Source organism: Dama dama, chromosome 5 (assembly GCF_033118175.1).
Source record: "Dama dama isolate Ldn47 chromosome 5, ASM3311817v1, whole genome shotgun sequence".
Taxonomy (NCBI): domain Eukaryota; kingdom Metazoa; phylum Chordata; class Mammalia; order Artiodactyla; family Cervidae; genus Dama; species Dama dama.
The window spans coordinates 1,894,913-1,921,794 of NC_083685.1; the positions used below are offsets into that span (position 1 = coordinate 1,894,913).

A 26,882-nucleotide genomic window follows, 5' to 3' on the forward strand; every position below is an offset into this window, starting at 1 on the left:
CCCGGGTTGATGAGGCAGGGGGAGGCCGTCTCTGTGCACACAGCTGAGTGACTGCACCTCTTTCCATTTGGAAGGAGCTGCCGCCAGGCAGGGCCCAAAGGCAACTGGCCTGGCCACAAGGGAGCAAGCCCCTGCACTTGGAGAAGGGATCCCACCTAGGCCAGGAGACCCCAGGTACACCCGACCCCCACACTGGTGTTTCTGACTGTCCCCTCAGCACCGAGACCTTCCTGTCCTACAGGGGCTAACAGCCACCTGGAGGCTCTGGCAGCTGCTGTACCCTGAGACCTGAATGGCACCCAAACCACTAGTTTGTTCTCGCAGTAAACTGTTGTGCCCCAGGGGCCACGGGTGGACCGGGAGGCATCATCAGGGACTCCACCTTCTGGGCACCTCCCCCACCACCACACTGGAAAATGGCTCCCAAGTCCCAGAACAGGGGGATTTCCCAAATCACGACACTGAGGCGGGCAGCGGCATCAGGGCAGTGACCCTCTCCTCCCCCTTCCCGCCCCTCCTCGGCTCTACTGGGATTCTGACCCCTCCCCCCAGTTCCGCGCCATCCATGATCCACGTGGTGGCTGAGTCTCTGCGGGAGGTCGGGGTGGGGAGAGGGGGCGGAGGGTTCCGGATCCGAGTTGGATTCCTGGGTCTGCGTGCAGGCAGGATGCCAACCAAGTGTGGGCCCTCTACTGGGGGCTGAGGCGTGGAAAGGCTAGGCTGCAGACTCCGGGGATACCCGTCTCGGCCTCGGTTCCCCATTTATGGGCCCCGCCCTGCACCGATTCCTCCGCAAACCAAGAAGAGCCGAGGCAGCCCGCGTCTCCAGTTTATTTCTCCTTCCAGGGAGGTGGGGTCGGGGGAGGGGGGCGCGGCGGGCGGGAAACCCGTGCGCGCCAGGGCGGCGGGCAGGGGGAACCCGTGGCGCGGCCCTCAGGCGAAGGTGGAGCCGTTCCAGCCCACATTGGCCGCGTTCATGTCGCAGAAGTTGATGTAGACCCTGCGAGGGAGGAAGCGGGGCTGAGCCGGCTGTGCGGGGGCCGCCGAGGCCACGCGCCGCCCGCCCCCCCCGGCGCCTACGCACCTGTCCGGGCTAATGCGCAGGCGCTCGGTCAGCAGGCCGCACAGCAGCTTGCTGTAGGAGCGGTTCTGCGCGCCGCCGATCTTGCCGATGCTGTGCAGGCTGCAGAGCGCGCAGGGCTCGCTGGAGCCCCCGAAGGTCATGAGCTGGTCTGGGGCCACGTGCACCGCGATGTACTGCGGGCGAGGGGCGGCGGTCAGCCGGCTCCCGCGCCCCCGCCGCTCCCGGCCCGGAGCCCCATCCCGGAGCCGCCCGCCTTCCCGGCCCGGAGCCCCATCCCGGAGCCGCCCGCCTTCCCGGCCCGGAGCCCCATCCCGGAGCCGCCCGCCTTCCCGGCCCGGAGCCCCATCCCGGAGCCGCCCGCCTTCCGGGCCCGGAGCCCCATCCCGGAGCCGCGCTCCCAGCCCGGCCCTCCCTGCAGACCTGCGCCGGCTTGCCCGTGGCCTGCGCCAGCTGCTGCGTGAGCTCGGAGAGGAACCCGTCCGGCACGGAGGAGCGGGGCACGTTGGTGTTCACCACGAACATCGGCATGATGGCGAGGGACGGCGGGCACCGGCACGCAAGAGCCGACCAACGCGCGCGTTAAGGCAGCCTGGGAACCTGAGCTACGTGACCGCCGCCCGGCGCCCCGCCCCGCCCCGACGTGGGCCCGCCTCCCGTGACGTCACCGCCGGTCCCGCCCCCGGGCGGCGGCGCGCTCCCGGCCGGTGACGTCACCGCCTCTGGCCCTGCGCGCCCTGTCCAAGCAGTTCTCCCCTGGGCGGCCGGAAGTCGGCAGGTCCCTCGTTTGTCAGTACTTTCACTTAGTCACAGTGATGTCTCTGTGCTGGGAACAGCGGTTTGCGGGACGGGTGACTCCTGGCCCTCCAGGAGATCGCAGGCGGAGTCCCAGTTTATTCTATGGAGACCTTGTGTGTCCGCAGTCTCCAGGGCCACAGTCTTGCGCGCATGGCTGTGTGTGTGCGTGCGTGTGAGTGATGGGGAGCGGTGGTCTTTGCTGCATGCGGGCAGCGCTTGCCGCAGCGCGTCGCCATCCAGGGGCCTTCCCGCACCCAGCTCTTGGGGTGGGCGAGATTGCCCGGAGGTGCCCAGGGGAGGGGCCGGGAGCACACGGAGCCCAGAGGCAGTCCCCAAAGCTTCAGTCCAGCGGGCCACCTCTCTGCAGCGCTGAAAATGTCAGCTCCTCAGGGAAGCCCACCCCATCAGGTCCTCTGGGGGTGCCGTCCCTCAGAGCCCTGGGGGGGAAGTCTCTCTCTGCCACTGTTGGTCGGCTCAGGGCGCACCTCGTAGGTGCCAGGTATATGAGAGATGTGGACTAAATACTGGCTGAATGAATGAATGAATGAACTTAGCCCTGACAGGGCAAGAAGAGGGCAGGGCCAGGGCTGAGCCTGTAGGCCCTGCTGTCCCTGAGCAGAAGGGCTGCCCAACTCCCACTCTGAGGAGACTCTGGTCACGGGGTTGCGCTGGGAGCGGAGCTCTGTCGGGCACTCGAGGAGGCATGCTGGTTGGGCCAAGTCTCAGATCTCTCCAGAGAGGTCCTGCCCTTGGTCTCTGGCAGGTGTGGTCTGGTTAAGGGGGGCCCTGCACATGCTGGCCTGGACATCGGCCAGCATGCCTGTGGGACCAGGCGTACTCAGGCAGGAGGTCCCGTGGCCCAGCTGGGCAGATGCTCTGTAAAACGTGGGCCCCAGGCCCCTCCGTCCCTGCTCTCACCCCAGCAGGCTTCCTGTGCCCAGGGCTCTGTTAACCACGGATGCCCTCCATGCCCGTCTCCAGCTCGGGTGCTCCCCTGAGCCCCAGAAGGCAAGCCCGTGCAGCCTGTTCCCTATGTTGAAATCCAGGTGCTTGCCTTTCTCCCGCCCCTGATCGCCTGCCAGTGAAATGGACCTTCCTCCACTGTGCTGGGGTCCTCACCCCTCCCACCCACCCCGGCTAGTCTCAGTGAGCTGTCTGGGGCGGCGGATCCATACAGTCATGTGACTTGCCCAGTGGTACATGAAGAGAAGTGACCCAAGTGACTCCAAGCAGAAGATTCAGGAGCCAGCGCCTGCTTGACGGTTCTCTGATAGTGGAAGTGGGTGACACGGTGAAGCCCCCACCCCCGGCAGACACACTTGCGTTGATGATGGGTAGGTGAGCCCCTGTGGTCCTCAGGCTGTTACTGTGGCACCAGGAGCCTTCCCTGGTCAGCACTGCCTCGGTTCACCCCGACCTTCCTAGGAATGTCAGTACTTTCTCTGTAGAAGGGCATCGGAAGAGGTGGCAGGCTCCCAGTCCCACTTCTTCCTAGTGTGGGCACCTGGCTCACCTCTCTGAGCCTGTTTTCCCATGGGTAATTCGGGCATGATGGTAGAGCCCCCTTTACAGAGGGCCGTGGTAGGGATCGAGTAGCCTAACGTCTGGCGATGGTCCCTTCTGATCCTCGGGGCAGTGCTGTCACGGTGCCCTGGGTGGCCTGGTCCCCACCCGGCGCCTTGCACTGCCCTCCTTGGTTCTCTGAATCTTGTGTGCTGCCCTCCAGTGCCGTGCTCCTGGCCCCTGGCTTGGGCCTTGCTCTTGGAATGCTGCTGCCTCGGGCTCCGTTCCTCGGGAAAGCCCTCTCCTTGAAGGCTGTCACCCTGTTTCTATCTGTGAGTTACTGTACTATTTCCTTCCTAGGCTCCATGCGGTGGGGCAACTTCTGGGCCACATGACTTCTGGCACATGACTCAGTAGCAGGCAGAGGGCCTCCAAAGATGACCTTGCCCTAATCTCTGGAACCTGTGAATATGTCACATTGTGTGGCAAAAGGGACTTCTCAGATGTAATTAGGGTTACAGACTTTACAGTAGGGAGATGATCCTGGATTATCTGGGTGCGGCCGACGTAATCACATGATCCCTTAAAAGCAGAGAATTTTCTCCAGCTCAAGTCACAAATGAGATGGAAGGGGCAGTCAGAAAGCCTCAAAGCAGAAGGACTCAGAAATGCTGTTACTGGCTTTGAAGATGAAGGGGCCTCAGTCATCCGGAGCTGAATTCTGCCAACAGTGAATTCTGCCAGCATCCTGAATGACCTCAGAAGTGGGCTCCTCCCTAGTTGATCCCGAGATGCCTTGACTTGCCTGAAGCAGAACACCAGTCACTTTGTATTCAACAGATGACTTGCAGAAACTGTGAGATAATAAATGTGTGTTGTTCCAAGCTGCTCAATTTGTGGTAATTTGTTCTAGGAGCAATAGAACAGCATCACCCCTGTATCCCCAGGGGCTCTGTAATTAGCCACCGAACAATAACTGGGCCTGTGCACCAGAAGGCCTTGGACCCCCCACCGTCCTCTCCGTCCTCACCGACAGCCTCCCGGTTCTGTTTGCTTAGAACCTTCACCACCAGAGCCACTGGCAACTGGGCGCGGTTCCCCGCCCCGCCCCGCCCCGCCCCCCAGCAGCCATGTCCACGTGATGTGCAGACTCCTCAGGGAGCAGCTGCCTGCAGATGGCGCTGCCTCCCCGCGCCCCTCCTCCTGCCCGCTGGGAACCTGGACCAGACTGCCCGATGGGCAGTCAGATGGGACTACCAGGGGCCATGCCCCACAGGTGAGGGCTGCAGGCAGAGACCAGGAGGGAAGGAAACCTCAGGATGTGGGAAACAGCCGCGGGGAACCCAGCACGCCCAGAGGGCTGGCAGTTGGGCCCAGGTCTGAACATCTCCGAGGGCAGGACCCGAGTCACCCCAGGCTGGGAGGGGTGCCCGGGGAGAGCTACTGCTGTCCTCTTGGCCATTAGTCCCCGTCCATGGACGGTCCACTGCCCCGCAGCTCCCAGGGCTCCTTTGCTAGCCTCGTTCCCTGCTGTCCCTCCCCCAGCACTCACGGTTCATCTCTCGCAGAAGGATCCAGCTGGCACAGAGCCCTCGGCAGGCCCCCGTGCTCTTGTTTGCTGAGTGCGGTGAAAGGTGCGGCAAAGACAAGCCAAGTCAACCCCCTCCCCTCTAGTCATAGCAGGAGGAGCCATGGGGGCCACCATCCCAGCTGAAGGGACGGGATTTTAAGAGGGGTGTCCACCAGGAGACCACCGCACTGCCGAAGCAGGGCCGAGGCTTAGCGGGGCCCTAGCAGGCCTGGTCAGGTCTCCCCACAGATCGGGACACGGTTCAGAGGGGGTGATCTGGGCTGAACCTTAACGAACTCTGAGTCTCAGCCAGACAACTTCAACATCAGGGAACTCCTCTCCCGCAGACGTGGGTGAAGATGTGAGACATTAAAGGACATGCACAAAGCACCTGCATGCAGTAGGTGCTCAGTAAATGCTACCTGATCTTACTGCATTGTCACCAAGTGTCCTGGAGCAGCAAATGGACTAATGGGCCTGACCCTGATGGTGGCCTGGGGCTTTCCCTCCCTGGCGGCCTGGTCCCTTCCCCTCCCCCGCCCCGCCCCCATCCCATCAAAGCCAAGGCCAGGCGTGTCTCATCCACCTCCCCTGGCACAGCCTCTCTACCTGCGGGGTCCCATCCCTGTCTCCTTGCCCGGCTGGGGGCGTTCCCTAGGCAACAAGGACTCCCAACACCCCCACCCCCACCCCCCCGACACACACACACTCCCACAGCCAATTTAGCTAGGTGGATGGCAAGCGGGACATGGCCCAAGGGCTGGGCCTGGGCTGGGCGCATTTCTGCAGCCCATGCTGGGGAGCAGCGCACTGGAGTGTGACCAATGCAGTCCCAGACCCAAGACACGGCCGGACGCCTGCCCTGCCCCTAGCCCGTACACCCTGGGACTGCGAGGCCCGTAATGTCCCCTGGAGCCCAAGGAGGATCGGGAGAGGCCAGTCAGCAGAGGCAAAGCTGGGGCGGATGGAGGGCAGAGAGAAGCTGGGAGACCCCACGGAGGGCTCCCGGAGTGCTGACTCCTGCCTTACAGAAAGCACTGCAGTGACTGGACCCAGAGGCCCTCATTCCCATCCTACAACACGCCTGCCTCCAAGGGAACCCCAGCTGGGCCTGTCCACTGGTGACTTCTCCACGAGACCTCCCCTGAGCCTGACTCGGAGAGTTCTCACTCCCTGAAGGGCCCACTGCCTGCCACTCCTGCTAACCTGGTGGCCACTGCTTCCTGTGAAAGCCAACAAAGTCTTTCTGACACAACAGTGGCCGGCTGGCTTTTGTACCTAGGAGCCAAGCTAATCCAACAGGGGAAAACGGTCTTTTCAGTGAACGATGCCGGCACCACTGCACATCCATTACCAGTAAATGAATAATAGAGTTCCCTAGTGGCCCAGTGGTTGGGACTTGGCCCTTTTCACTGCCAAAGGCCCAGGGTTCAACCGCTGGTTGGGGAACTGAGATCCTGCAAGCTGTGGGGCGCAGCTAAAAAAACTGGTGGACTCTAGGAGAAAATCTAGACGACTATGGATTTGGTGATGATTTTTAGATACAACACGACCCATGAAAGAATTAATAAGCTCAGCTTTTTAAAAATTAAAAATGTAAAAAAATAAAAATAAAAACGTCTGCTCTGTGGAAGGCACTGTCAAGAAAATGAAAGGGCAAGCCACAGACTGGGAGAAAATATTTGCAAAAGATGCATCTGATCAAAGGCTATTGTCCAAAATATACGAAGAAGTCTTAAAACTCAACAATAAGAAAGCAAACAACTTGATTTTTAAAAATTGACCAACAGGGGCTTCCCTGGTGGCTCATTGGTTAGAAAAAAAGAAAATATGTCTGTCAATGCAGGAGACACGGGTTTGATCCCTGGTCCAGGAAGATCCCACATGCTGCTGAGCAACTAAGCCCGTGTGCCACAAGTACTGAGCCCGTGCTCCAGGGTGGGGGGGCCACAGCTACTGAGCCGACACACCGCAAGTACTGCAGGCTGCTCGCCCCGGAGCCCAAGCTCCGCAGCAGGGGCAGCCCCTGTGAGGAGGAGCCCATGCGCGGCAACTCGAGGCAAAGCCCAAGCAGCAGGAAAGACCCGGCACGGCCAAAATAAACAATTCTTTTAAAAAAGAAAATTCTTTTTTAAAAAACGGGTCACTCTAAAGGGATACTCACAAAAAAATAAAAATAAAAAATAAAGGGATACTCACCAAAGAAGATATATACAGATGGAAAATTAGCATATGAAACGATGCTCCAGGTTTGAACTCAGGGAAGTGCAAACTACAACAACAAAATACTGCCTCCGGGTACCCATTATTCACAGAATGGCCAAAATCCGGAACACTGACAACACCTAATGTTGGTGAGGGTATGGAGCAACAGGAACGCTCACTCGTTGCTGGTGGGAATTAGAATGGTACAGCCACTTTCTAGAAGAGAGTTTAGTGGGTTCTATGATCCAGCAATCATGCTTCTTGGTATTTAACCAAACGAGGTGAGAATGTATGTCCATAAAAAAACCTGCCCATGGACGCATATAGTTACTTTGCTCATAATTTCCAAAAGCAACCAAAAATAAAACTGTGGGACATCCGGAGAATGGAATTTTACTCCGTGTGAAAAGAAATGAACTTTTAAAAGCTATAAAAAGACAGGCAAGAAACTTAAATGCACATTACTAAGTGAAAGAACCCAATCTGAAAAGGCTGCATGCTGCAGGATTCCAGCTATTTGACATTCCGGAGAAACGACAATTGTAGACTGTAAAAAGATCAGTGATTGACAGGGGGTATGCAGCGCAGGAAAGGGATGACCACATAGAGCAGAGGGTGGATGCACGTCACCACACATCTGTGTAGACTCACAGCTTGTACAGGAGAGAAAATTAGCGTGGAAAAAAGTAGCTAACAATTAGCATGCAAAATACAGAGGCGAAAACCCCGTAAACCGTGGACTTTGGATAATAATGACCTATCAACATAAGGTTGTGGGTTGTGACAAACATCCGCTCTGGTGGGGGACACTGGTACTGAGAGAGGCTGTGCATGTATGGGGGCCGGGGGCACACGGGAAATCTCCGTACCTTCCTCTCCATTTTGCTGTCAAATTAAAACTGCTCACAAAAAAATTTTTTTTAAAATAATGGGCAAAAGATTTGAACAGATTCTTCACCAAAGGAGATCTGTGCATGGCGTGCCATTTGTGTTAGTATGTAAACAGATGCTCAGCGTCATTACCCATCAGGGAAATCCCACAATTACGCCACGAGGTGCCACTACACTCAGGAGGATGGCTGGATTGAAGAGACTGATGATGCCAAGTGCTGAGGAGGACTTGGAGGCTCTAGAAGTCTTGTGGATGGCTAGTGGGAATGTAAAACAGTATAATCACTCTGGAAAAGTTTCCTCTACCGGTAAACATGCATTCATTATTATACTCAGCAATTCACTAACCCAAAAGAAATGAAGGCACATGTCTATACAACTTGTGCAGAAATGTTCACAGCAGGTTTATTCATCGTGGTCAACAATTAAAAACAGTCCAAATGGGTTACTAAATCACGGTACATCCATACACTGAAATACTACTCAGCCACACAAAGGGATATGTGCTAATACATGCAACAATATGCATGAATTTCAAAGACTTTATCTGGAGCAAGACCAGACATAGACACATACACACAGTGTGGAATTTTTGTCAAATTGTCTGGAAAAGAAATCTGACCTCCAGTGACAGAAGGCAGGACCAATGTTGCGTGGGGTGGGGGGGGATACTGATCACAAAGAGGCGGGAGGGATGATGTGAATGGTCTCCCTTGGTCAAGGTGGTGGTTCACAGGTGTGCACACCTGTCAAAACTCATCAAATGTACACTTACTGTGAATGCATTTTTTTTTATTATGAATGCATTTTATTGTATGTAAATTATACCTCAATGAAGTTGATTTAAAAAAAAAAAAATCAATTCCTCAGAAAATCCTTTTGTGACCATGCCCCTCTCAAAGGTTTCCCAAGCTGTATTTTCTTCCCCTGTGTTTCTCTGAGTTTATGTTTTTGTTGGCTTCCTGCCAACGGCCTCCAGACAGGGGGTGCCGAGAGGCCCCCGAAACCATCCCTCTGAGGCTGAGCACCAGGCCTGCACACCCAGGGGCCCCACAGGAGGCCAGCCCCGGGCCCGCCCCCACCGCGCCGCCGTCTACAGCTCCGTGGACCTGACGACCTCAGGGCCAGCCCACGCCGGGCCTCGGCCCCTCCCTGGGAAGTTGAGTCTGTGCAGCTCCTCCGAGATCTCCACGAAGCTCTTGCCTCTGGTCTCGGGGAGGAAGAGGCCCGAGTACACGGCCGCGCAGACGCAGACACAGAGGAAAGGCACATAGATGAAGTGGGACAAGCCCTCCTGGGGGTTGAAAGAGACCCCAGGCCTGCTGTGGCCCATGGAGCCCCCGCCACACGGGAGGCTCCAGCACAGGCCCCAGCGAGGGCCTACACCCTCTTGGCTCAGGTGACCCCATCCCCCTTCAGGCTCACACTCCCTGGATGGGTGGAGCCTCCCTGGGGCGGGGGGTTCTCACGCAGACAGGGACAAAACAAAGGCAGGCCCCCCCGGGGGTCAGGGGCAGGCAGGCCTACCATGATGAAGGGGAACGCCAGCCCCACCAGGAACAGCATGGTCCACATGAGTGCCCCGCAGACCATGTAGGCAGCAGGCCGGGCCATCTGGTCAAACAGCTCCGTGGCCAGGATCCCGGTCACCCCGGCTGGAAGGGGTACTGCCAGTCAGGGCTCCCTGGCCTGCCTCCCCCCACCTTGCCCCTGGACAAGAAAGTGGACCCCCCCCAGCCTTCCTCCAGCCACAGGGAGTGTGTGTGGGGGGGTGAGGATTAGGGTTAGGCACACCCACCCATCCTTCACCCAGACACCCCTGGTCCTTCAGCCAGGCCCAGAGGAGGGAGCCCCCAGGGCCCCAACTCACCAGGGCCGATGCCAAAGCTGAGGATGGAGGCAAAGATGCAGGCCATGGCCAGGTAGGGCAGCCAGGAGGAGCCCTGCTGGCAGGGGGAGGGGTGAAGGGAAAGTGGGCGGGGCCCAGCCGCCCCCCCACCCCCCCCCCCACCCTTCGCCCTCCGGCCCAAAGGGCCCAGCTACCTGGAGGCACAGGGCCACTGTGAAGACGCTCCCCCAGCAGGTCATCAGGCCGTATCCCCCTGTCAGCAGCACCCGCCGGCCCGCCCTCTCAATCACCAGGCACTGCGAAGGGAAGGAGCCCTGGCTGACTCACTGCTGCAGCCCAGGGCAAGGTCCCCTAGGCCGCCGGCCGCAGTGGGCAGGGGCATCAGGCAGAAGCTGGGGAGGGGGGTGGGCGCGGTTTAGCACTTCGTGGATTAGGACATTATTAATTTCGCAGAGGGCCTCGGTCACTCAACCCCCATTCAGTTTCTCCATCTCAAAATGGTGGTGTGAGCACCTGCAAAACAGTAGGTGCTCAATAAGTGCTCGCTCACTCCCTGCGTTTTAACAAAGTGACCTGAAGTGGAAGTGCCTTAGCTTGGAGGCCTGTGGTGCCTGGAGCATTAGCACCCCGAGGGTCTGCACCCTGACAGTCTGCACCCCAAACGTGAACACCCCGACGGTCTGCACCCCTAGGGTGAACACCCCGCGGGGCGGCATCCCCAACGTGAGCATCCTGAGGGTCTGCCGCAGGGCTAGGCGCTGGGGGTCAGCCCCCAGCAGACTCACGCTGAGCAGCGTCGCCAGCAGCTCGCAGCCCCCGGTTCCGATGGCCACGTACTGGATCTTGTCCTGCGAGATCCCCGCCTGGCTGAACACGGCCAAAGCGTAGGCGTACATCTGCGGGGAGAGGGGCCGCTGCGCGCTGGCTCGCCACGCCCGGCCGGCCGCGGCTGCCCCAGTTCCCCGCCTTCCCCGCCCGCCCTCACTCCCCGACCCCGCACTGCCGGCTCACCGCGTCGTTCCCGCACAGCTCCATGGCTCCGCCCAGCACCACCAGGCTGGCCACCTGCCGCCGCAGCGCGCGCTCCCGGAACAGCTCCCATGGGCGCCGCGCGCGCCCGCCCCGGCAGACGGCGCGCTCCTGCTCCAGCTCCGCCAGCTCCCCGGCCAGGTCCGCGGGGCCCCGCAGCCGCTGCAGCGCTGGGGAGGGAAAGAGGAGGATGGGGAAGGGGGAGGATAGGGGGAGCGGAAGGTGGGGGAGGGACGGGAGGAGGGGAGGGAACGGGGAGGGGGAGGGGGAGGAGCAGGGGCAGAGGGCACTGGGCTGAGTCCCCAGCCTCTCGGTGGCCCCCATAGTGAGCTCCCCACACCCAGCTCCTATCTCCTTCCCAGGGCCCCCGGTTCTGGCTGGGGTGATCTTCCCGGCCAGGTCACTTCACAGTCCCATGGACCAGAAAGGCTTTAAGAACTCCGGTGGTCTGCGGGTGCCTCACACAGGACACAGTTGTGGCAGGTCGCCACTACCGCCCCGGCTCTCCGGGGGTCCCCATGCCCGCGCCACCCCTGGGGTTGCAGGATTTGGCAGCTGCTCATTGGAGGGACTGATGCTGAAGCTGAAACTCCAATACTTTGGCCACCTCATGCGAAGAGTTTGACTCATTGGAAAAGACCCTGATGCTGGGAGGGATTGGGGGCTGGAGGAGAAGAGGATGATAGAGGATGAGATGGCTGGATGGCATCACCCACTCGATGGACATGAGTTTGAGTAATCTCCAGGAGTTGGTGATGGACAGGGAGGCCTGGTGTGCTGCGATTCGTGGGGTTGCAAAGAGTTGGACACGACTGAGCAACTGAACTGAACTGAACCCACTACGCCCTTGGCTCTGCTCTGTGACTTGCTCTAGCCCGCAGGATTAGCCCAGCTAGGACAGTCCTAGATCAGCCGATGCCCTGCTGACCCTCAAGAGTGACCAAGATGAGCAAAACCTCCAGCAAAAGCAGGCTGGACTGGCTAGCCCCCGCTGACCCTGGCACCCTGGGCCAGCCCAGCTGAAATCAGCAGGGTCATGTAGCCCAGCCCAACAAGAGGAGGCCACCGTAAAGGATTGCTGTTTTAAGCCAGAGGTTTGGGGATTGTTCCTTGGGCATCCTTACTGTGGCCTTGGCTAGCAGGTGAGACCACCAGCCTAGCTGGCATTGGGCCCTTGAGCCCTTGCTCGGGGTTTCATCATCTTGCCTGTGGCTCTTTTTTCACACCCCCGTGGGGCTTCCCGGATGGCAGGGGCTGGGTCTGCCCCTCCCGCTGCCCTGCCACTCAGCACAGGCCCCTGTAAAGAGCGTGGAAGGGACGGATGGAGCCTGAAATGAGGGCGCAGAGAGAGCAACAGCTTTTCCCACACGAGAAAGGGACCCGCGCGCCCTGACCACATGTGCCCCATGGTCAAGGGTGGTCCGGGGGCCCAGGCCAGAGGCTTACCTGCCTGACAGGCTGCGGGGTCTCCACGGTCAATGAGCAGGTAGCGTGGGCTTTCGGGGAGCAGGGGCAGGGAGGCCAGCTGGAGCGCCCCGGGCACCAGGCAGCTGGCCAGTAGCAGGGGCCAGGCCTGCGGACCACCCAGGAGCTCCCTGGGGAGACAGGAGCGGCTGGGCCAGTGCCGCCTGGCCAGAGCCCTGTTCCCTCCCACCCCCGAGGACAGCGTCTGTGTTCCCCTGTGCCTCCTCCTAGCCAGCTCTGGGTCGGACACCCAGCTAGGGACGCACGGCAGGGCAGGGCCGTGGCCTCCCCTTATTCCTGGCCACTCCTCTCTCCAGGGCTCTCCCCAGGGCAGCAGGTTCTGCCCTCGCCTCTCTTTTCTGGGACAAACAGTACATGCTCCCGTTCAAAGCCCAAGCCTGCCCCCTGTCCTCTGTCCAGACTTGTCCCTGCTGCCTGGTCCTTTGGGGCTGGAAGAGGCTGACGGACACCCCGCTGGCCAGAAGCCCATGGACGGCTTTCAACACCTTCGTCCAAGGAAGCCACGTCTGAATCTACTTGGCGGGGAGGGGAAGTTCAGGCTGCCCTCTGACCATTCAGCATGCGTGGGGGGGACGTGTACCTGAGTCCGACCACCTGACCCATCACGAGCCCCAGGGCGGTGAAGATGGCGGAGGTCATGGCCACGGCCCCTCGGAGCTCCTTGGGGGCGCTCTCCCCCAGGTACATGGGCTGGACGTTCATGCCTACACCTGGCCGTGCAGGGCGATGGTCAGCCACAGGCCGGGCTCCCCCACCCCTGACCCCCCACCCCCGTCGGCACCCCGGGTTCCCATCCACCGGCCCCCAGTGCTGCTCCCTCAGCCTGAGCGCTCTGGGGGGGTTCCCCGCCCCCCAGACCCCGCTGTCGGGCAAGCAGCACTCCAGTCCTCCCCCAGGACTCCTGGGGGAGAAGCCCTGGTCACCCTTGGGGAGTGGGAGGGGCGGGAGGGAGCGGCGCCCATCAGCTGTAGGCTGTCCCCCTCCCGCCTGCCCCAGAGAGGCACCTGTCCCCCCGTGGGGCGCCGGGACGGGCAGGCGCCCCCCCCCGGCCCCGCCCCAGAGGGCAGCAGCTGGCAGTACCGGAGCACCATTCGTCTGCCCGGGAACACGGCTGCGGTGCCCCTGCAGTCCCTCCCTGACCTCGGGTCAGGAAACAGGTCCTCCACAAGGCCCTGCCTGTCTGAGCACTGGTGGGGGAGCTGGGAGGAACGGGGTTGCACTGATGGCCAGATATTCTCAGAGGTACACTGAGGGAGGGGTTCCTTCTGCGCCAGGAACTCGGGGCACAAAGGCACCGTCTGACCTGGCCCCTCCGTCCTTGAGCGTGGGCGACTGTTACTGACCTGCTTTGTGGCGAAGCTGACGGTGTGTGACCCCTGAGATCAGGCCGTAAGCCTCCCTGGGCCTCGCTCCTGCTCCTCGCAGGCGCGCGCGCACACACACACACACACACACACACACACACACACGCACGCACACAGGCTCTCTGCCGCCCATCACTTCCCCTGGAGGAAACCAGCCGCAGGGCTGTGCGGACACTCAGCAGCCCTGCTGGGAGACCCGCGCAGGCTGGGGAGCATGGCCCCCGGAAACAGCACACAAGGGCGACAGCATCTCCGCAGCAGGCCCACCAGCCACAGCCAAACCTCAGCTGACCGCAGCCCCACCTGGCACATTACAGCCTCCCGAGCGGCCCCTAGCCAGGACCCCCCGGCTAAGACACTCTGGTTCCTCATCCATAGGAACCGTGAGTGAATCAGCATTGCTGGCTTTAAGCCACTGAATTGTGGAGCACTTTGTGTCACAGGAAGACACCTAATAAAGACATTGGAACCCGGCTGTATAGACAGTAGGCCGTCAAGGGGACTGATGGTGGCGCCCCTAAAAGCCCAGGTGGACACGCTCAAAATTCTGCTCCACCCCCCCACCCCTGCACGAGCCTGAGGTCCCTGGCAGGCTCCTCGGCTTCTGCAGGGATGACCAGAGATCTCCTCCTACATGCCTCTACACTTTGACCGCCAGGGAGTTCCCGGCTTAGCCTTCTTGGGATGTTTGTCCTCCCAGCCCTGTAGAGCGTTTCCATTTTCTCTAGATCCACTTTAAGTATCTAGTTATATGAGCCTTTTAAGATAAATCATGAAAAAAAAAACAATGGTGAGCACGCCTGGAAAAGAAATCAGTGAATGAAAGGAATAAGGGGCAACGGGAAGGAAGGGCCCCACGCCCACCCCATACCTGCGCTGATGCCCACAAGCAGTCTTCCCAGCATGATCATCTCGAAGGAGCCTGCTCTGCGGCTGAAGCCAAACAGGGCCGCGGCGGCCAGCACGAAGACGTTGTTCACCAGCAGGGACTTCTTCCTTGGGGAAGCAGAACACAGGTGAGGCCCGCTCAGGTTCAGGGCCAAGGATGACCTCCCCCCATCCCCAGGACCCTTCCCTGCAGCCGCAGCCAGCCCTGATCATGCCCCTGTGTGTGTGTGTGTGTGTGTGTGTGTGTGTGTGTGGAGTGTGAGCTGCCTGCACAGAAGTGATGCTGGCCACTGCAGCTGGGGTCACCCATGGGATGCCCCACCTTCAGCCCCAGAGGGTGCATGCCAAGTCACTTCTGTCACGTCCGACTCTTTGCGACCCCGCGGACTGTAGCCCACCAGGCTCCTCTGTCCATGGGGTTCTTCAGGCAAGAATACTGGCGTCGGTTGCCATGCCCTCCTCCAGGGGATCTTCCCGACCCAGGGACCGAATCCTGGTCTTCTGCACTGCAGGCAGATTCTTCACCGTCTGAGCCACCAGGGAAGCCCCCTGTCCCCAGTATACCCCCAGATTACTGTCCTTTCTGCCTCTACCAGAGCTTGAACGGACAGAACTCATATTTTATGGGTTTATCCCTACAGACTGAGCACCACTCTCCTCAAAGTCCTTTGAAAAGCCAAGTGCCTAATATCTTATTTCTCAGACCCAATGAAACCCTGGGAAGGAAAGGAAGGGAAGCCAAGTAACCTCCTGTGCCCTCCATTCATTACAATCACTGCCCAGAACAGGACATCTGGATGGCCTCTGCCCAGCTGGTTCAGCGGGGCAGACTGGCAAACTGGGGAGGGGGCACTGGGCCCGTCGGTGGCTCCTCCCACACGAGGCGTTGGCTCTGGGTTCCCGACACCGCGCTCGGAGGCGCCATCCTGAGGTCACCAGGAGAGCTCACAGGAGAGCCTGCAGCTCAGGTCCTGATGGGGAAACGGGCCAGAGGCGGCTGGTAATTTAAAAAAAAAGAAAAGGATGGAAAAATCTCAAATGGCTTCTTTCCAGTTTGGAGGCAGCTTGTCCCACGGTGAGTGTCATCATCTGGGTGATCTGCAAACCCGGGTCCTGTGAGGGGAGTATTTTCTACTGGGTCCAGACCAACTGCCAGATGCTCTGCCCTTAGACCCTCTAGATTGGGAAGACTGTAGTGCTCCAAGTGCCTCCAGAGAATCAGAATGCAAGACTTCAGACTTTGGAGCAAAGCCACAACTTCAGTGAATTATTATCTTCTTAACCTGAAATAACTCCTGACTGGTCGCTATGCCTTGGTAGAGGAGAAACATCAGACTGGGGTGTCTGGCTGCCGTTTTAGCCAACTGAGTCCCGGCTTTCTGTCACTTGCAGCTGACGCTTGTGTTAAACACCGGAACACGACGTCCTGTGCACCCCTGCCTCTGACAGCGGAGGTTACCTCAGTGATGACGGGCGAGAGCGCACGGCACCCAGCATCATCTCAGGGGCCTCGTCGTGCGGGAGCCTCCTCACCTCAGAGGGTGGAGCCTGCTAAGGGACCCACACCAGGAGGACTGCCGCACCCACTCCGGCGCAAAGACTGGCGTCACCCCGGTGGGCACAGAGCGGCAGCCCGTGGAAGTGCTGAGCGGATACCGTCTGGGAGACCGGAGCATGGACGTCAGCGAGGCGGGCGACAGCGTGAGCGGCTCCAAAACCCCGGAGCAGACCCCTCCCTGTGTTCCCAAGGCTCGGGGTCCTGTGCCCTAAACTGAATTCACCCGCTGGCTTCCTTTCCCTTGGTCTGTCTGTACTCTTTCTTCTGCTTTCTTCCCGTGAGAGGTCCCGAGGGCAGTTAAGTTTACCATCAGCGTGTAGACGGCAGGATATTGAGAGGTGAACCGCAGACTGACCGCCTCGTGGAAACCCCGTGTGCGGGCAGGTCAGCTCGGTTGTGTCGGCGCTGGTGGCTGTGGCGAGGCAGTGCCCTGGGCGGGCTCAGGGTGGGACTGGGTACCGTGAGGGGGCACACGTGGGGAGCCGAAGATCCAGGAGAACGGTGCTGACGCGTGCTGGGCAGCCAGCCAAGGGGGGACGGTGGGAGTCCGGCCTGCCTTCTCTCCCACTGACTCGGCCAGTTACAAGCCGTCTCCCAGGGCTCTAAGCCCGAGTGCAGACGCTGGGGTCGCAGTGTGCCCGGAGCTGACGCGCTCACGGTGACCTCCCCGACCCCCCTAGGAGAGCCCAGGCTGCAGGCCTCGGCCCGCCCGCCCCAGGCACGCTCCAGGCCGGGCTTCCTAGCACCTCCTTCGTCTGGTGAGCTGCCTCAGGGTGCTCCGTGCTCTCACAGCTTTCCATTGCTCAGTCAGAGTCTGTCTCCTGCTTGCGACCCAAGAACTGCCTCAGGTGGATACAAAGCGGGGCCTTGGCGAGAAAGCACCTGTTCACGGTCACGTCTAGTCAAAGCCACGGTCTTTCCAGCGGTCATGTATGGACGTGAGAGCTGGACCATGAAGAAAGCTGAGCACAGAAGAATTGACGCTTTTGAACTGTGGTGTTGGAGAAGACTCTTGAGAGTCCCTTGGACTGCAAGGAGATCCAGCCAGTCCATCCCAAAGGCAATCAATCCTGAATATTCATGGGAAGGACTGATGCTGAAGCTGAAACTCCAATACTTTGGCCACCTGATGCGAAGAGCTGACTCCTTGGCAAAGACCCTGATGCTGGGAAAGGTTGGAGGTGGGAGGAGAAGGGGACGACAGAGGACGAGATGGCTGGATGGCATCACCGACTCGATGGACGTGAGTTTGAGCAGGCTCCGGGATTGGTGATGGACGGGGGGCCTGGCCTCGGCTGAGCGGGGTTGGGCTGCGTCGTGTTATGCTGTCGCCGTGGGCCCTTCCTCCCTCCCGGCGCGGACTCTTCCCTCCACCACATCCCCGGGAAACGTGGGGTTCTCGGTGATGTGGCAGGCAGAGCCAGGGGCCAGTGCGGAGCTGACTGGGGCCAGGGCCTGCTGGGCGTCCTGCCCCCACCCCTCAGGCCCATGGGCTGGGGTGCCCCTCGTCGAGAGGCACTCAGGGGTCCATGGGAAGCACTCACCTTCCCAGCGTGACGGCCAGGGGCCCAGCGAGCAGCGCTCCCAGGAGACCCCCGAGGGGATACAGGGACACGATGAGGGACCACACGAGCAGGACCAGATGGTCGGGCAGCGGCTGGCCGGTTCGCATCCGCCACGTCTCATTGGTGAATTCCTGAATGTGCTGTGGACACAGATGCCAGTCAGCACCCCCCCACCCTGGGGTGGGGGCTCCCCACAACAGGCCTTCTCCCCCAGGCCCCGCCTCCATAGGGCAGGCAGCCTCCCCAGCCACCCTGCCCGCTGTCGGGGGCACAGAACTCCCCTGAGTGCGGGGCACTGTGCTGTCTTTGTCGCAGTGCGTTCTGGAGCTCAGAGGCGGTCAGTGTCTATGTGGCCCCTCCGAGCCCAGGATCAGCCCCATCTCTCCCCCAGCCCCACCTGGGCCACATCAGTGGGCTCCCCCGTGGGCCAGCTTTCTGATCGACTTGGCCGTCGGTGAGCATCAGCAGGGTATCAGAGGAGGCCAGAGGGGCGTTTGTTCCCTGGGCTCCATCCCTGGACGGGAAGTGAGTCTGCTGACAGTTGCTCTCTTGCACCCTAACCCTAATCCCGAAGGAACGGGAGGGCCCCAGTTCCGTCCTGGGACCTGTTTTTCCTGCAGCCCCAGCTATGTGACGGGACACGTGACCTTCTCAGTCAGGTGGGTCAGAGGCGGCTTCTATCACTGGGCTGAGAGATGCCACCTTTCCACGGGCACTTGCTGAGAATGGGCACAGGCCTGGCGAGCTTGCTGGGGACTCAGAGGTGATGGAACCCCGAGAGGGGACCAGCAGGAGGCTGAGTCCAGCTGGGAGCTTGCTGAAGGAAGGCTCCAGGCAGGTGATGGCATCTGGGTGGCTCTTGAGGGGCTTCTGCAGGAGGGGCAGGGAGGGCCTGGCCCACTGGGGGAGGGTCTGTGTTTAACTGCTCTGGACACGGAGTTGGGAGAATCAAGGTGGGAGACAGGTGGACAGGTTCGGACCCCAGGAGGCCTTGGACTTCAGGTAGATGTGTGTGTGTGTGTGTGTGTGTGTGTGTGTGTTTATTAGTTTCTTAGTCATGTCTGACTCTTTGCGACCACATGGACCGTAGCCTGCCAGGCTCCTCTGTCCATGGAATTCTCCAACTAAGAAGACTGGAGTGTGTTGACATTCCCCTTTCCAGGAGATATTCCTGACTCAGGGATTGAACCCGGGTCTCCCGTAGTGCAGACAGATTCTTTATCATCTGAACCCCTAAGGAATGCCTACAGGCACTGGGAGTCACAGATTTCTGAGCAGGGCAGTGGTTTGATCAGACTTGACAGTACCTACAAGGGGAGAGGCTGAAGGCGGGGAGGCCAGTGGGGAGGCTGGGCAAGCAATCCAGGCAGGAAAGATGGGTCTGAACTGGGATCATGGCAGAGACCCAAGGAAAAATGGCTGGAAGCCAGAGACAGTCAGGAAGGACTTGGTGCTTTTCCAGGAGAGGGCAGAATCAGGGTGGACCCCTGCCACTGGGGGGATGGGAGCAGTCATCTGCTGACATCAGAGACACAGGAGCATGTGTGAGTTTCAGGAGAAAGGGTAGAGCTGGATTTGAACTCGCAAGGCCTGGTGAACAGCCCAGTGGAGGTGGAGGCGTGGGAGGAAGCTCCACCAAGCGGATGGCGGCCTGCAGATGCAACGTGGGCCGCTGTGGACGCTGGGATGGTAACAGTGGGCATGCAGGGTACGTACCAAGGTTGGGGCATTGATAATGGAGAGATTGTAGCCAAACTGGAAAGTTCCACCAATGCCAGCTGCACAGATGGTTAGGAGCAGGACCCTGCCCTGGACCTGGGGAGAGAGGAGAGGACCCAGTGACCCACGGCAGCCTCCACCCCCCTCCTGCGGGGCCAGAGCCCGCCAGTCCCATATGGCGACCTGTCTGAAGCTGGTGGTGGTGACGCCCCCACTTTGCAGATGAAGAAACGGGGGCAGAGAGGAGGTGCCTGGGTCACAGCCTGGGGCAGGGGGCAGAGACCCCCCCCCTCACCTTCTGCTCTGAGCCCGGGATCCCGCCGCCCCCTGGCCCTGACCGCGTTTTCCTGAGATGGACAGCCATTCCCGGCCCCCAGCTCCTTGCCCAGCTGCCCCCCGGGCGTGCCTGCTGTGGCTCTGGGGACCACACTCTGAGCTGGGGCCCCAGGAGAGTGAAGCTCTGCCTCTGGCAGACCGGGAGCCCCTGAGTTCAGGGCAGCTGTCTCCACAGACAGGCTGGGTGCCCCCCTCTGTTAAGAGAAGGGACCACGTGGACCTACACGTGTGGGGACCTGGGAGGCACCTTGAGCCGCAGAGAGCAGCCGCAGCCCTGCTGATGCTGATGGCGACCTCCAGGCTGGGGGGCAGCCGGAGCGCACACACCTGGTGCAACAAGAGGCAGCGTCTCGTCCTAGAGCAGCACCCCGAGACAAGCGGGGGGCTCCCCAAGGCACCCCCAGGAGGCCCAGCCCCCTGGTGCTCCGTTGTCAGGTTGGTAAGTTTTCCTAGGGATTCACCATCTGTTTAGAGTTTGCCTCTTATATATACATATTTTTAAAGATTTTTTTCACACTTTTTAAAATTTATTTTTAATTGGAGAATAATTGCCTTACAATGTTGTGTTGGTTTCATGAATCAGCTCTAATTTTAAATATATCTCCTCCCTCTTGAGTCTCCCTCCCACCCCCCCACTTAAAGATTTCTTTGATGTGGGTCATTTCTTCAAAGTATTATTAAATTTGTTACAATATTGCTTCTATTTTACGTTTTGTTTTTTTTTTGGCCGAGAGGCATGTGGGATCTCAGCTCCCAGGACCGGGGATCAAACCAGCACCTCCTGCATTGGAAGGTGAAGTCTTAACCACTGGACCACCAGGGAAGTCCCCGTCTTGCCATTTTTTTATTACAAAATAGCATGCTCATTAAGTGGCTTCCCTGGTGGCACAGCGGTAAAGAATCCACATGTACGGCAGGAGATGCAGGAGGCCTGGGTTTGATCCCTGGGTCAGGAAGATCCCCTGGAGGAGGGCAAGGCAACCCACTCCAGTGTTCCTGCCTGCAGAATCCCACGGACAGAGGAGCCTGGTGAGCCAGAGTCCATGGGGCTGCACAGAGTCGGATACGACTGAAGCAGCTTAGCATGCGCGCGCGCGCGCACACACACACACACACACACACACACACACACACTTATACTCATTAAATCTTCTGAAAGCTCAGTACACACTGAAGCTTCTCCACTCTCCCAAAGAGCAGTGACCTGCTTCCCTCAGATATTTCACGAGACACTCACAAAGTAGTTAACTATACAAAAATTGGATTGTTGATCTTTTCCCAGTAACTCTACACTACCTTTCTTGTTCTGGAAAATTGTCCCCCAGGTATAAAGTACTGTGTCATATTTATTACTTCTTTTAATACTTAAATGCAAGTTTCATGGCAGATGGATGTTTGACTCAGGACTTTGTGAAAAATTTCCAGAACCTGAGGCTACTTACTCATTCATCCGATGAATACCGAGTGCCTGATCCAGCCAGGAACTGAGCTGGGGGGCAGATATGGGGGCCGGGTGGGGATGGAGGGGTGGAAACAGACCTGCTTTCACTGGATGGTGAGAAACTGGGCTGGGGTGGGGAGGCGGGGGAAAGGGCTCCAGGGCAGGACCATGCCAAAGATGTTGCCATCAGTCTGTGGGCAGGTTTGTATCGGGCACCCTGGCTGGCCGCCAAGTTCCTACAAGGCTAAGTGACTTCCTCCCAAGCAGGAAGCCACAGAGGGAAGCCAGGTGGGAACCCAGGAGTCCAATCCCGCTGGAGTCACGCAGAAGCTCCCTGCTGGGCTGCCTGCCGGTGAAGAGGCCCACTGGGAGCGCAGATCACCCGGTGAGTGATCTGCAGCAAGTCACCCGGTGAGAACTCAGCCCTTGTGGCAGGGAGGAGGCTGGCAGGTCTCCAAGGCAGCATAAATTACTGAATTCCCTGAGATCGTGCACGGAGACCGCCTAGGCCTGGGGCGACTGGCCATGAACAGCCTTCAAACATTACCTGTGGTGGGGAGGAGTCATTCAGTGAGTAAAGATGGCTTGCCTCCCCACTCTGGGCAATAAATCTACGGTTCTAGGTGCTGAGGATACAGCAGTGAACCAAAGAGACGAAATCCGGGATCTTACGGAACCTTCCTTCCAGCGGGGGAATGACAGGCAGTGATAAATGAACAAGGAAAATATGTAGGGTGTTAGCTGGGCCATGAGTTTGAGTTAGCTCCGGGAGTTGGTGATGGACAGGGAGGCCTGGTGCGCTGCGATTCATGGGGTCGCTAAGACACTACTGAGCGACTGACCTGAACTGAACTGCGCTGATGTAGACACACACACACACACACAGAGAAAGGGGAAGGGGAGGGGGCGGGGTCTGGGGCGTGGTCAGGGAAGACGCCCGCAGTCGGGGGCGGTGGGGGGGGGGGGGGCGTCCCACCCGTGGTCCCGCACGAGGACCAAGGAGATGAGGGGAGGCGCCGTGCAAGGGTCTGAAGGAACTCCCCTGGCGGGGAACCCCCCCGGGGTGGGGAGGTGGGCGGTGTGAACGTGCTCTTCCGGATGCCTGGCTCCCTGGGTGAAGCAGGAGGTGACTGGAGACGGAGTTTAGGGGGAGCGTGGAGGAGATGAAGGTGGGAGACAGGCCCGGGACGGGACGAGGGCCAGGGGCTCCTGCGTCTAGGGGCGCTGTCCGGCTCGCACGAGAACCTGAGGGATGCTGGTGGGGGACAGGTCCAGCACCCTGCGCCCCAGCCAGACCTTCGGCCGAAGCGGACCCGAGGGGACGGCGAGGCGCTTCTGCGGTGGGCGTTTGCGAAGGTTGGAGCAAGGCGCACCTTAACGCGCGCGCAGGCGCACAGGGCGTGAGGGGTGGGGGGCCCGCGAGCGGGTCTCCAGGATCCGAGGCGGTATCAGGGATGAGGCGGCTCGCGCGCATCCTCCATCCCCCCGTTTCTGCAGCTCTGAGGGCCAGTCCGGGCCCACCTCTGCAGACCGGAAGGGAGCTCCGATCCCGGGACTTCTCGCCCAACAAACAGCCTGCCTCCGCCCCCCCGCAGGTCTTGGCTGGAGGCTCTGATCTGCGCGCTCGGGACTCGCCCGAAATCCCAGCCCTGGTTCGCCGAGCCCTGCCCCGCTGCGGCCTCCGGACGGACTCTCTGCCTGCCCCTGCCGTGCCCTTCTGTGGACCTCCGCCGCGGCCCCTTCCGGCCCCTCTTCGGGGCCGCCTCTCACCTCCATGTGGGGCCCCGCCCTCTGCCAGGTTCCGGGAGACCCCTGTCCCCTGGAGGGCCCCGTCCCCGGGAGGTCTCCGTCCCCGGGCACTCTGAGGCCGAGCCCTTGATTCTGCGCGGACATCCCCACGCTCCTCCAGCCCAGGTGTCCCCGCCCTTTCCACGGAGGAGGGGCAGGATTCGGAGGGACGAAAGGCCGACCCACCAGTCTCCGGAGCGCTCTCATCTGTCCGTCTCCGGCAGAGCCGCGGACTAGGAACCCGGATGGGAGAGCGGGTCTCGGGTTGCAGCCCAGGCATACATTGTGTGCGAAGCCGCGCTGGCCCCGGAGACAAGATGAGTCCAGTCCAGCGGACTTTGTCAAGTGAGCAACTACTGGGTCCGCTGGGCCGGATTAATCTTTCATTTCCTAGGGCTTCTCAGGTCCTGCTTGAATCCAGGAGGTCGATTAAGGTCAAACCTAAACCAGACCTGCCAAAGATGCTATTTGCGGTCATGGAAACATAGACCCGAAAGTCACCCCAGGAGGTCATCTGAGCGAAGACGGTGACAGGACACACACCGCAAGGGATGATGCAGTATTCCTCTTGCTCCTGCTTGGGTTTTATTTTCGTTGCTCTGAACTTTTGAAGCGTCATGCATTTTTAAGGAAAAATACACAAGATAAAATATTAGCAATTGCTAAGTGCTCGCTTCTCTGCATCTCTTGAGATGATCCACTGCGGTAATAGCACCCGCTCCGCCTCCCTACCCCCCCAGACCGCCAGATGCCGCCTGGACACCTCGCTGGAGTCAGCTCCCCCACCCCCACCCCCTCATTGTGTGGGCTCCCCAGACACTAATTATTATCCTTGAGCAAGGAAGCTTGAGGTTTCTCTTCGGCAAACATTAATGGCGAGTTTAACCTTCAGCATGTGAAAGTCAAGGGTGTGAGTGTTGGTGGCTGCCCGGTGCTGCTGACGAATCCTCTCAACACCCCACACGGGGTGGCTTCAGCCTCCCTTACGGAGGAGTCCTTGAGACTCCGCAAGGGGGAGCCCGCATCCTGTACCCCGCAGCTGTGCTGGAAGTCCGGGCTGGGCTGTCAGATCTCAAGGGCGGTGCAGCAGACCCTGTGGGATGGGGCGAACAAACCATGCCCGAGTCGAGTCGGGGGAGCGTGGACAGCCGCCTCCCCCGCGGGCCTTCCCGCGTGGATTCCCACCCAGTGTCGGTTTCCCAGGTGGGAAGGCGGAGAAGGCAGCAGGGGAGGAGGGGCGGCCTGCCCACGGCCACCGTGCTCAGGACCTCCGCGCCCGCGTCCAGCGGGGGTGGTGGAGCCCCTTCCCAGCCCTGGGAGCCAGGCACGCTCGCTTCTACACGCCAGAGCCTCTTATTCTGCAGACTGGGAAACTGAGACCCAGGGTGGCGGGGAGGGTGGAGGCTGGGGAGGCCCATGCCCAGCATTCAGCGGGAGGGAGGAGCAGCAACGGCTCGCACTGCAGGCGATTGATACCGCAAAGCCGGCTGGAGGGCTCCATCAGGTCCTTGCCCAAAAAAGCCACTGGCTACTTCTAGCCCCGCAGAAGCGGCAGGGCCGCCTGGTCGACCCGAGCCCGTCCCCAGATGAGGCCTCCATCACTACCCGGGCTCGGGGACCTCCCCAGAGATGTGGCCTCCAGACCCGTGGGTGACCTGTCCAGCCTGCCCCCGGGCGCCAGCTCCCAGGGACCCGGCCGCGAGGGGCCAACAAAGCCCGCACTGCCGGCGTTGGCACAGCGGGACCTTCTGGGGCTCCATGGCGTAGACAAAGAGGCTTGAGCCGGCGCCCCACCAGACGCCGGGCCCTCCAGCGGGAGCTGACCCCGCAGCTCCTGGCCGAGTCTGAGCATCCCTGGCTCCGCGAGCCCTGGGTGATTTCGCTTCCTCTGTCCTGCTCACCTAGCCTGCGCCTCGCTGGTGAGCCAGGGCCTTGGAGGGGGCTTGGAAGGTCTGCTACCCAGCCCACCCTGCCTCTGCCTCGCTGCCTGCCTTCCCTCTCTGATCCATGAGGTCATGGGACAGGAGTCTTGGCAGAGGCCTAAGGCCTGGAGCCAGGGCCCAGGCTGGACCCCAGCGGCCCTGATCTGCCCTTCAGCCCGTCAGCGGGACGCCCATCTTTGGGTGGAGTGGTGGCTGGGCCCCTACCGCTCCTGACCACCGATGGGCCAAACGGATTTGACCTGACTGCCCCTTCTCTGACCTCAGTGTCCTTCTTGGTCAGCAGTGTTTTCCAGAAAGGGCTCAAGAGCCGTTCCAGGCTGCTCGAAGTCCCCTCCTCCTTGCAGCCTTCCCACTTAGGCTGGCATCTCTACTCCACACCAGCAGCCTCCATAGGGGGCACTGAGCGGAGCTCAGAGGCCAGCTGACCTTGGCCACCAGGTTGCCAAGGTGGGCAGTGAGCCACTGCCAAGCTCAGCAGGCCGGCGACGGGCCTGGTTGTGGTGGATCCCAATGGAGCCCCTGCAATCCCAGCACTTACTTCCTGCCTCCCAGCCTCTGTCTGCTCACCTGTGAAATGGGGACATCATAATAACCGACCTGCCCCCTGCACAGGCGCTGCGTCCTCAGGCCCCACGTGTGTCTACTGACTGCCTGCACCCAGCATCCTGAGGGCAGGGACCCCGCCCTCTCTTTATCTCCAGACACACCTGGCCCGCCTGTGGACCTGGCGGAGTGTGGAGGGCACGGCCCGGGGGCAGCCCCTGCAGGCTCTACCCCAAGACCCAGCTCTGCCCTCCTCGCCCTCCCTCCCCTCACCTGCCCCCTCCCCCTTCCCCCTCCTCTCAACGAACTGGCATCCACTCCAGTTCTGGGTCACGTTTCCAACTTAACAATTCAGGAGACAGAAAGAAAGAAAAACCTCAAGCAACCACCGGTGAGCAGCCCCTCCTGGCCACCCTTTGACACTCCGAGACTGAGCACTGGAGCCAATCGTGATTGCGGACCGGAGACTTAAAGCCGTCTTAATCAGAAGGAAAGAATGTCCTTGTGGCTGGCTGTTCTAAAAATACAGCTGTGCCCACATCTGGAGGCGAAGGGTGGTGGGGGGCGGTGGGGATGGCGGTTAGACCAGCGTCTGGAGGGCTGACACCCGCATTCCTTGCTGGGGGAGGCCCCCTCCCAGCAGGGCCCATGGAGCGGGGGAGAGGGGAGAACACCAAAGCAACCAGTCCCCTGTGGCCAGGCCACCTGGACAGGTCTGGGACGGAGCTGAACAGGGAGCCCACCCCTTCCTGGGCCCATCCCCCCGCTTCCCCATACCTTCCCCCCACCCCAGCCTGTTTCCCCCGGGGGCCTGGTTAACTGGGGCTCCTCTCTCACCAGCCCCTGCTTGACCTGGGCACGGCTTCTGACCAGGGAGGGGATTTTGTCCGGCTTTGATATGAGGTGCTATTTATTACCTTTAACGAACCTGTCGCTTGTTTTGTTTATTCTAAGCAAACGAGGTACTTTCGTACCTAATCTTAGATCTGTAATTTTGCATTTTTTTTTTTTTTTTAAAGAGGCCCCGATACCTCACACAAGTGAAGGGCGGGCGAGGCTGGGAGAAGGTCTTGAGTAAACTGGCAGCAGGGCTTGGGGTGGTGTTTCCAGGGCCCTGAGGGCACAGAGTTCCTGTCCACGCACCCGGCCTGAGGCTCCCTCTCCGGGGTGTGCGAGCAGGGCTGTCCTGGTGGGGGGGCAAGCCAGGAGGGAGGTGTGACGACCCGGGCCTCTCTGAGCGCTGAGTCACTGGTTCTGGGCGAAGGCTCCCAGAGTGGTGGCCCTGGCCTTCCAGGTCGCTGCCAGACCACAGGCCGGAACTGCCTG

The 26,882-nt window shown here is 60.2% G+C and overlaps 2 protein-coding genes across 2 annotated transcripts; both read right to left on the reverse strand.

The window, feature by feature from the left end:
- Positions 1 to 815: 815 nt before the first annotated feature.
- On the reverse strand, positions 816 to 1,720 carry MIF (macrophage migration inhibitory factor). Its single transcript, XM_061140811.1, has 3 exons — positions 1,505 to 1,720; positions 1,085 to 1,257; positions 816 to 1,000 (listed from the first exon to the last, which is right to left on the reverse strand). Exons 1-3 carry the CDS (start codon positions 1,610 to 1,612, stop codon positions 934 to 936), a joined length of 348 nt encoding a protein of 115 aa, XP_060996794.1. The 5' UTR covers positions 1,613 to 1,720; the 3' UTR covers positions 816 to 933.
- A 6,720-nt stretch (positions 1,721 to 8,440) lies between these two features.
- Positions 8,441 to 23,343, reverse strand: SLC2A11 (solute carrier family 2 member 11). Its single transcript, XM_061141449.1, has 12 exons — positions 23,257 to 23,343; positions 19,503 to 19,601; positions 17,766 to 17,926; positions 14,647 to 14,771; positions 12,992 to 13,121; positions 12,373 to 12,521; positions 10,909 to 11,096; positions 10,683 to 10,793; positions 10,092 to 10,193; positions 9,919 to 9,994; positions 9,576 to 9,703; positions 8,441 to 9,342 (listed from the first exon to the last, which is right to left on the reverse strand). The coding sequence occupies exons 1-12, from the start codon at positions 23,275 to 23,277 to the stop codon at positions 9,142 to 9,144; spliced, it is 1,491 nt and encodes a 496-aa protein (XP_060997432.1). The 5' UTR covers positions 23,278 to 23,343; the 3' UTR covers positions 8,441 to 9,141.
- Positions 23,344 to 26,882: the final 3,539 nt, after the last annotated feature.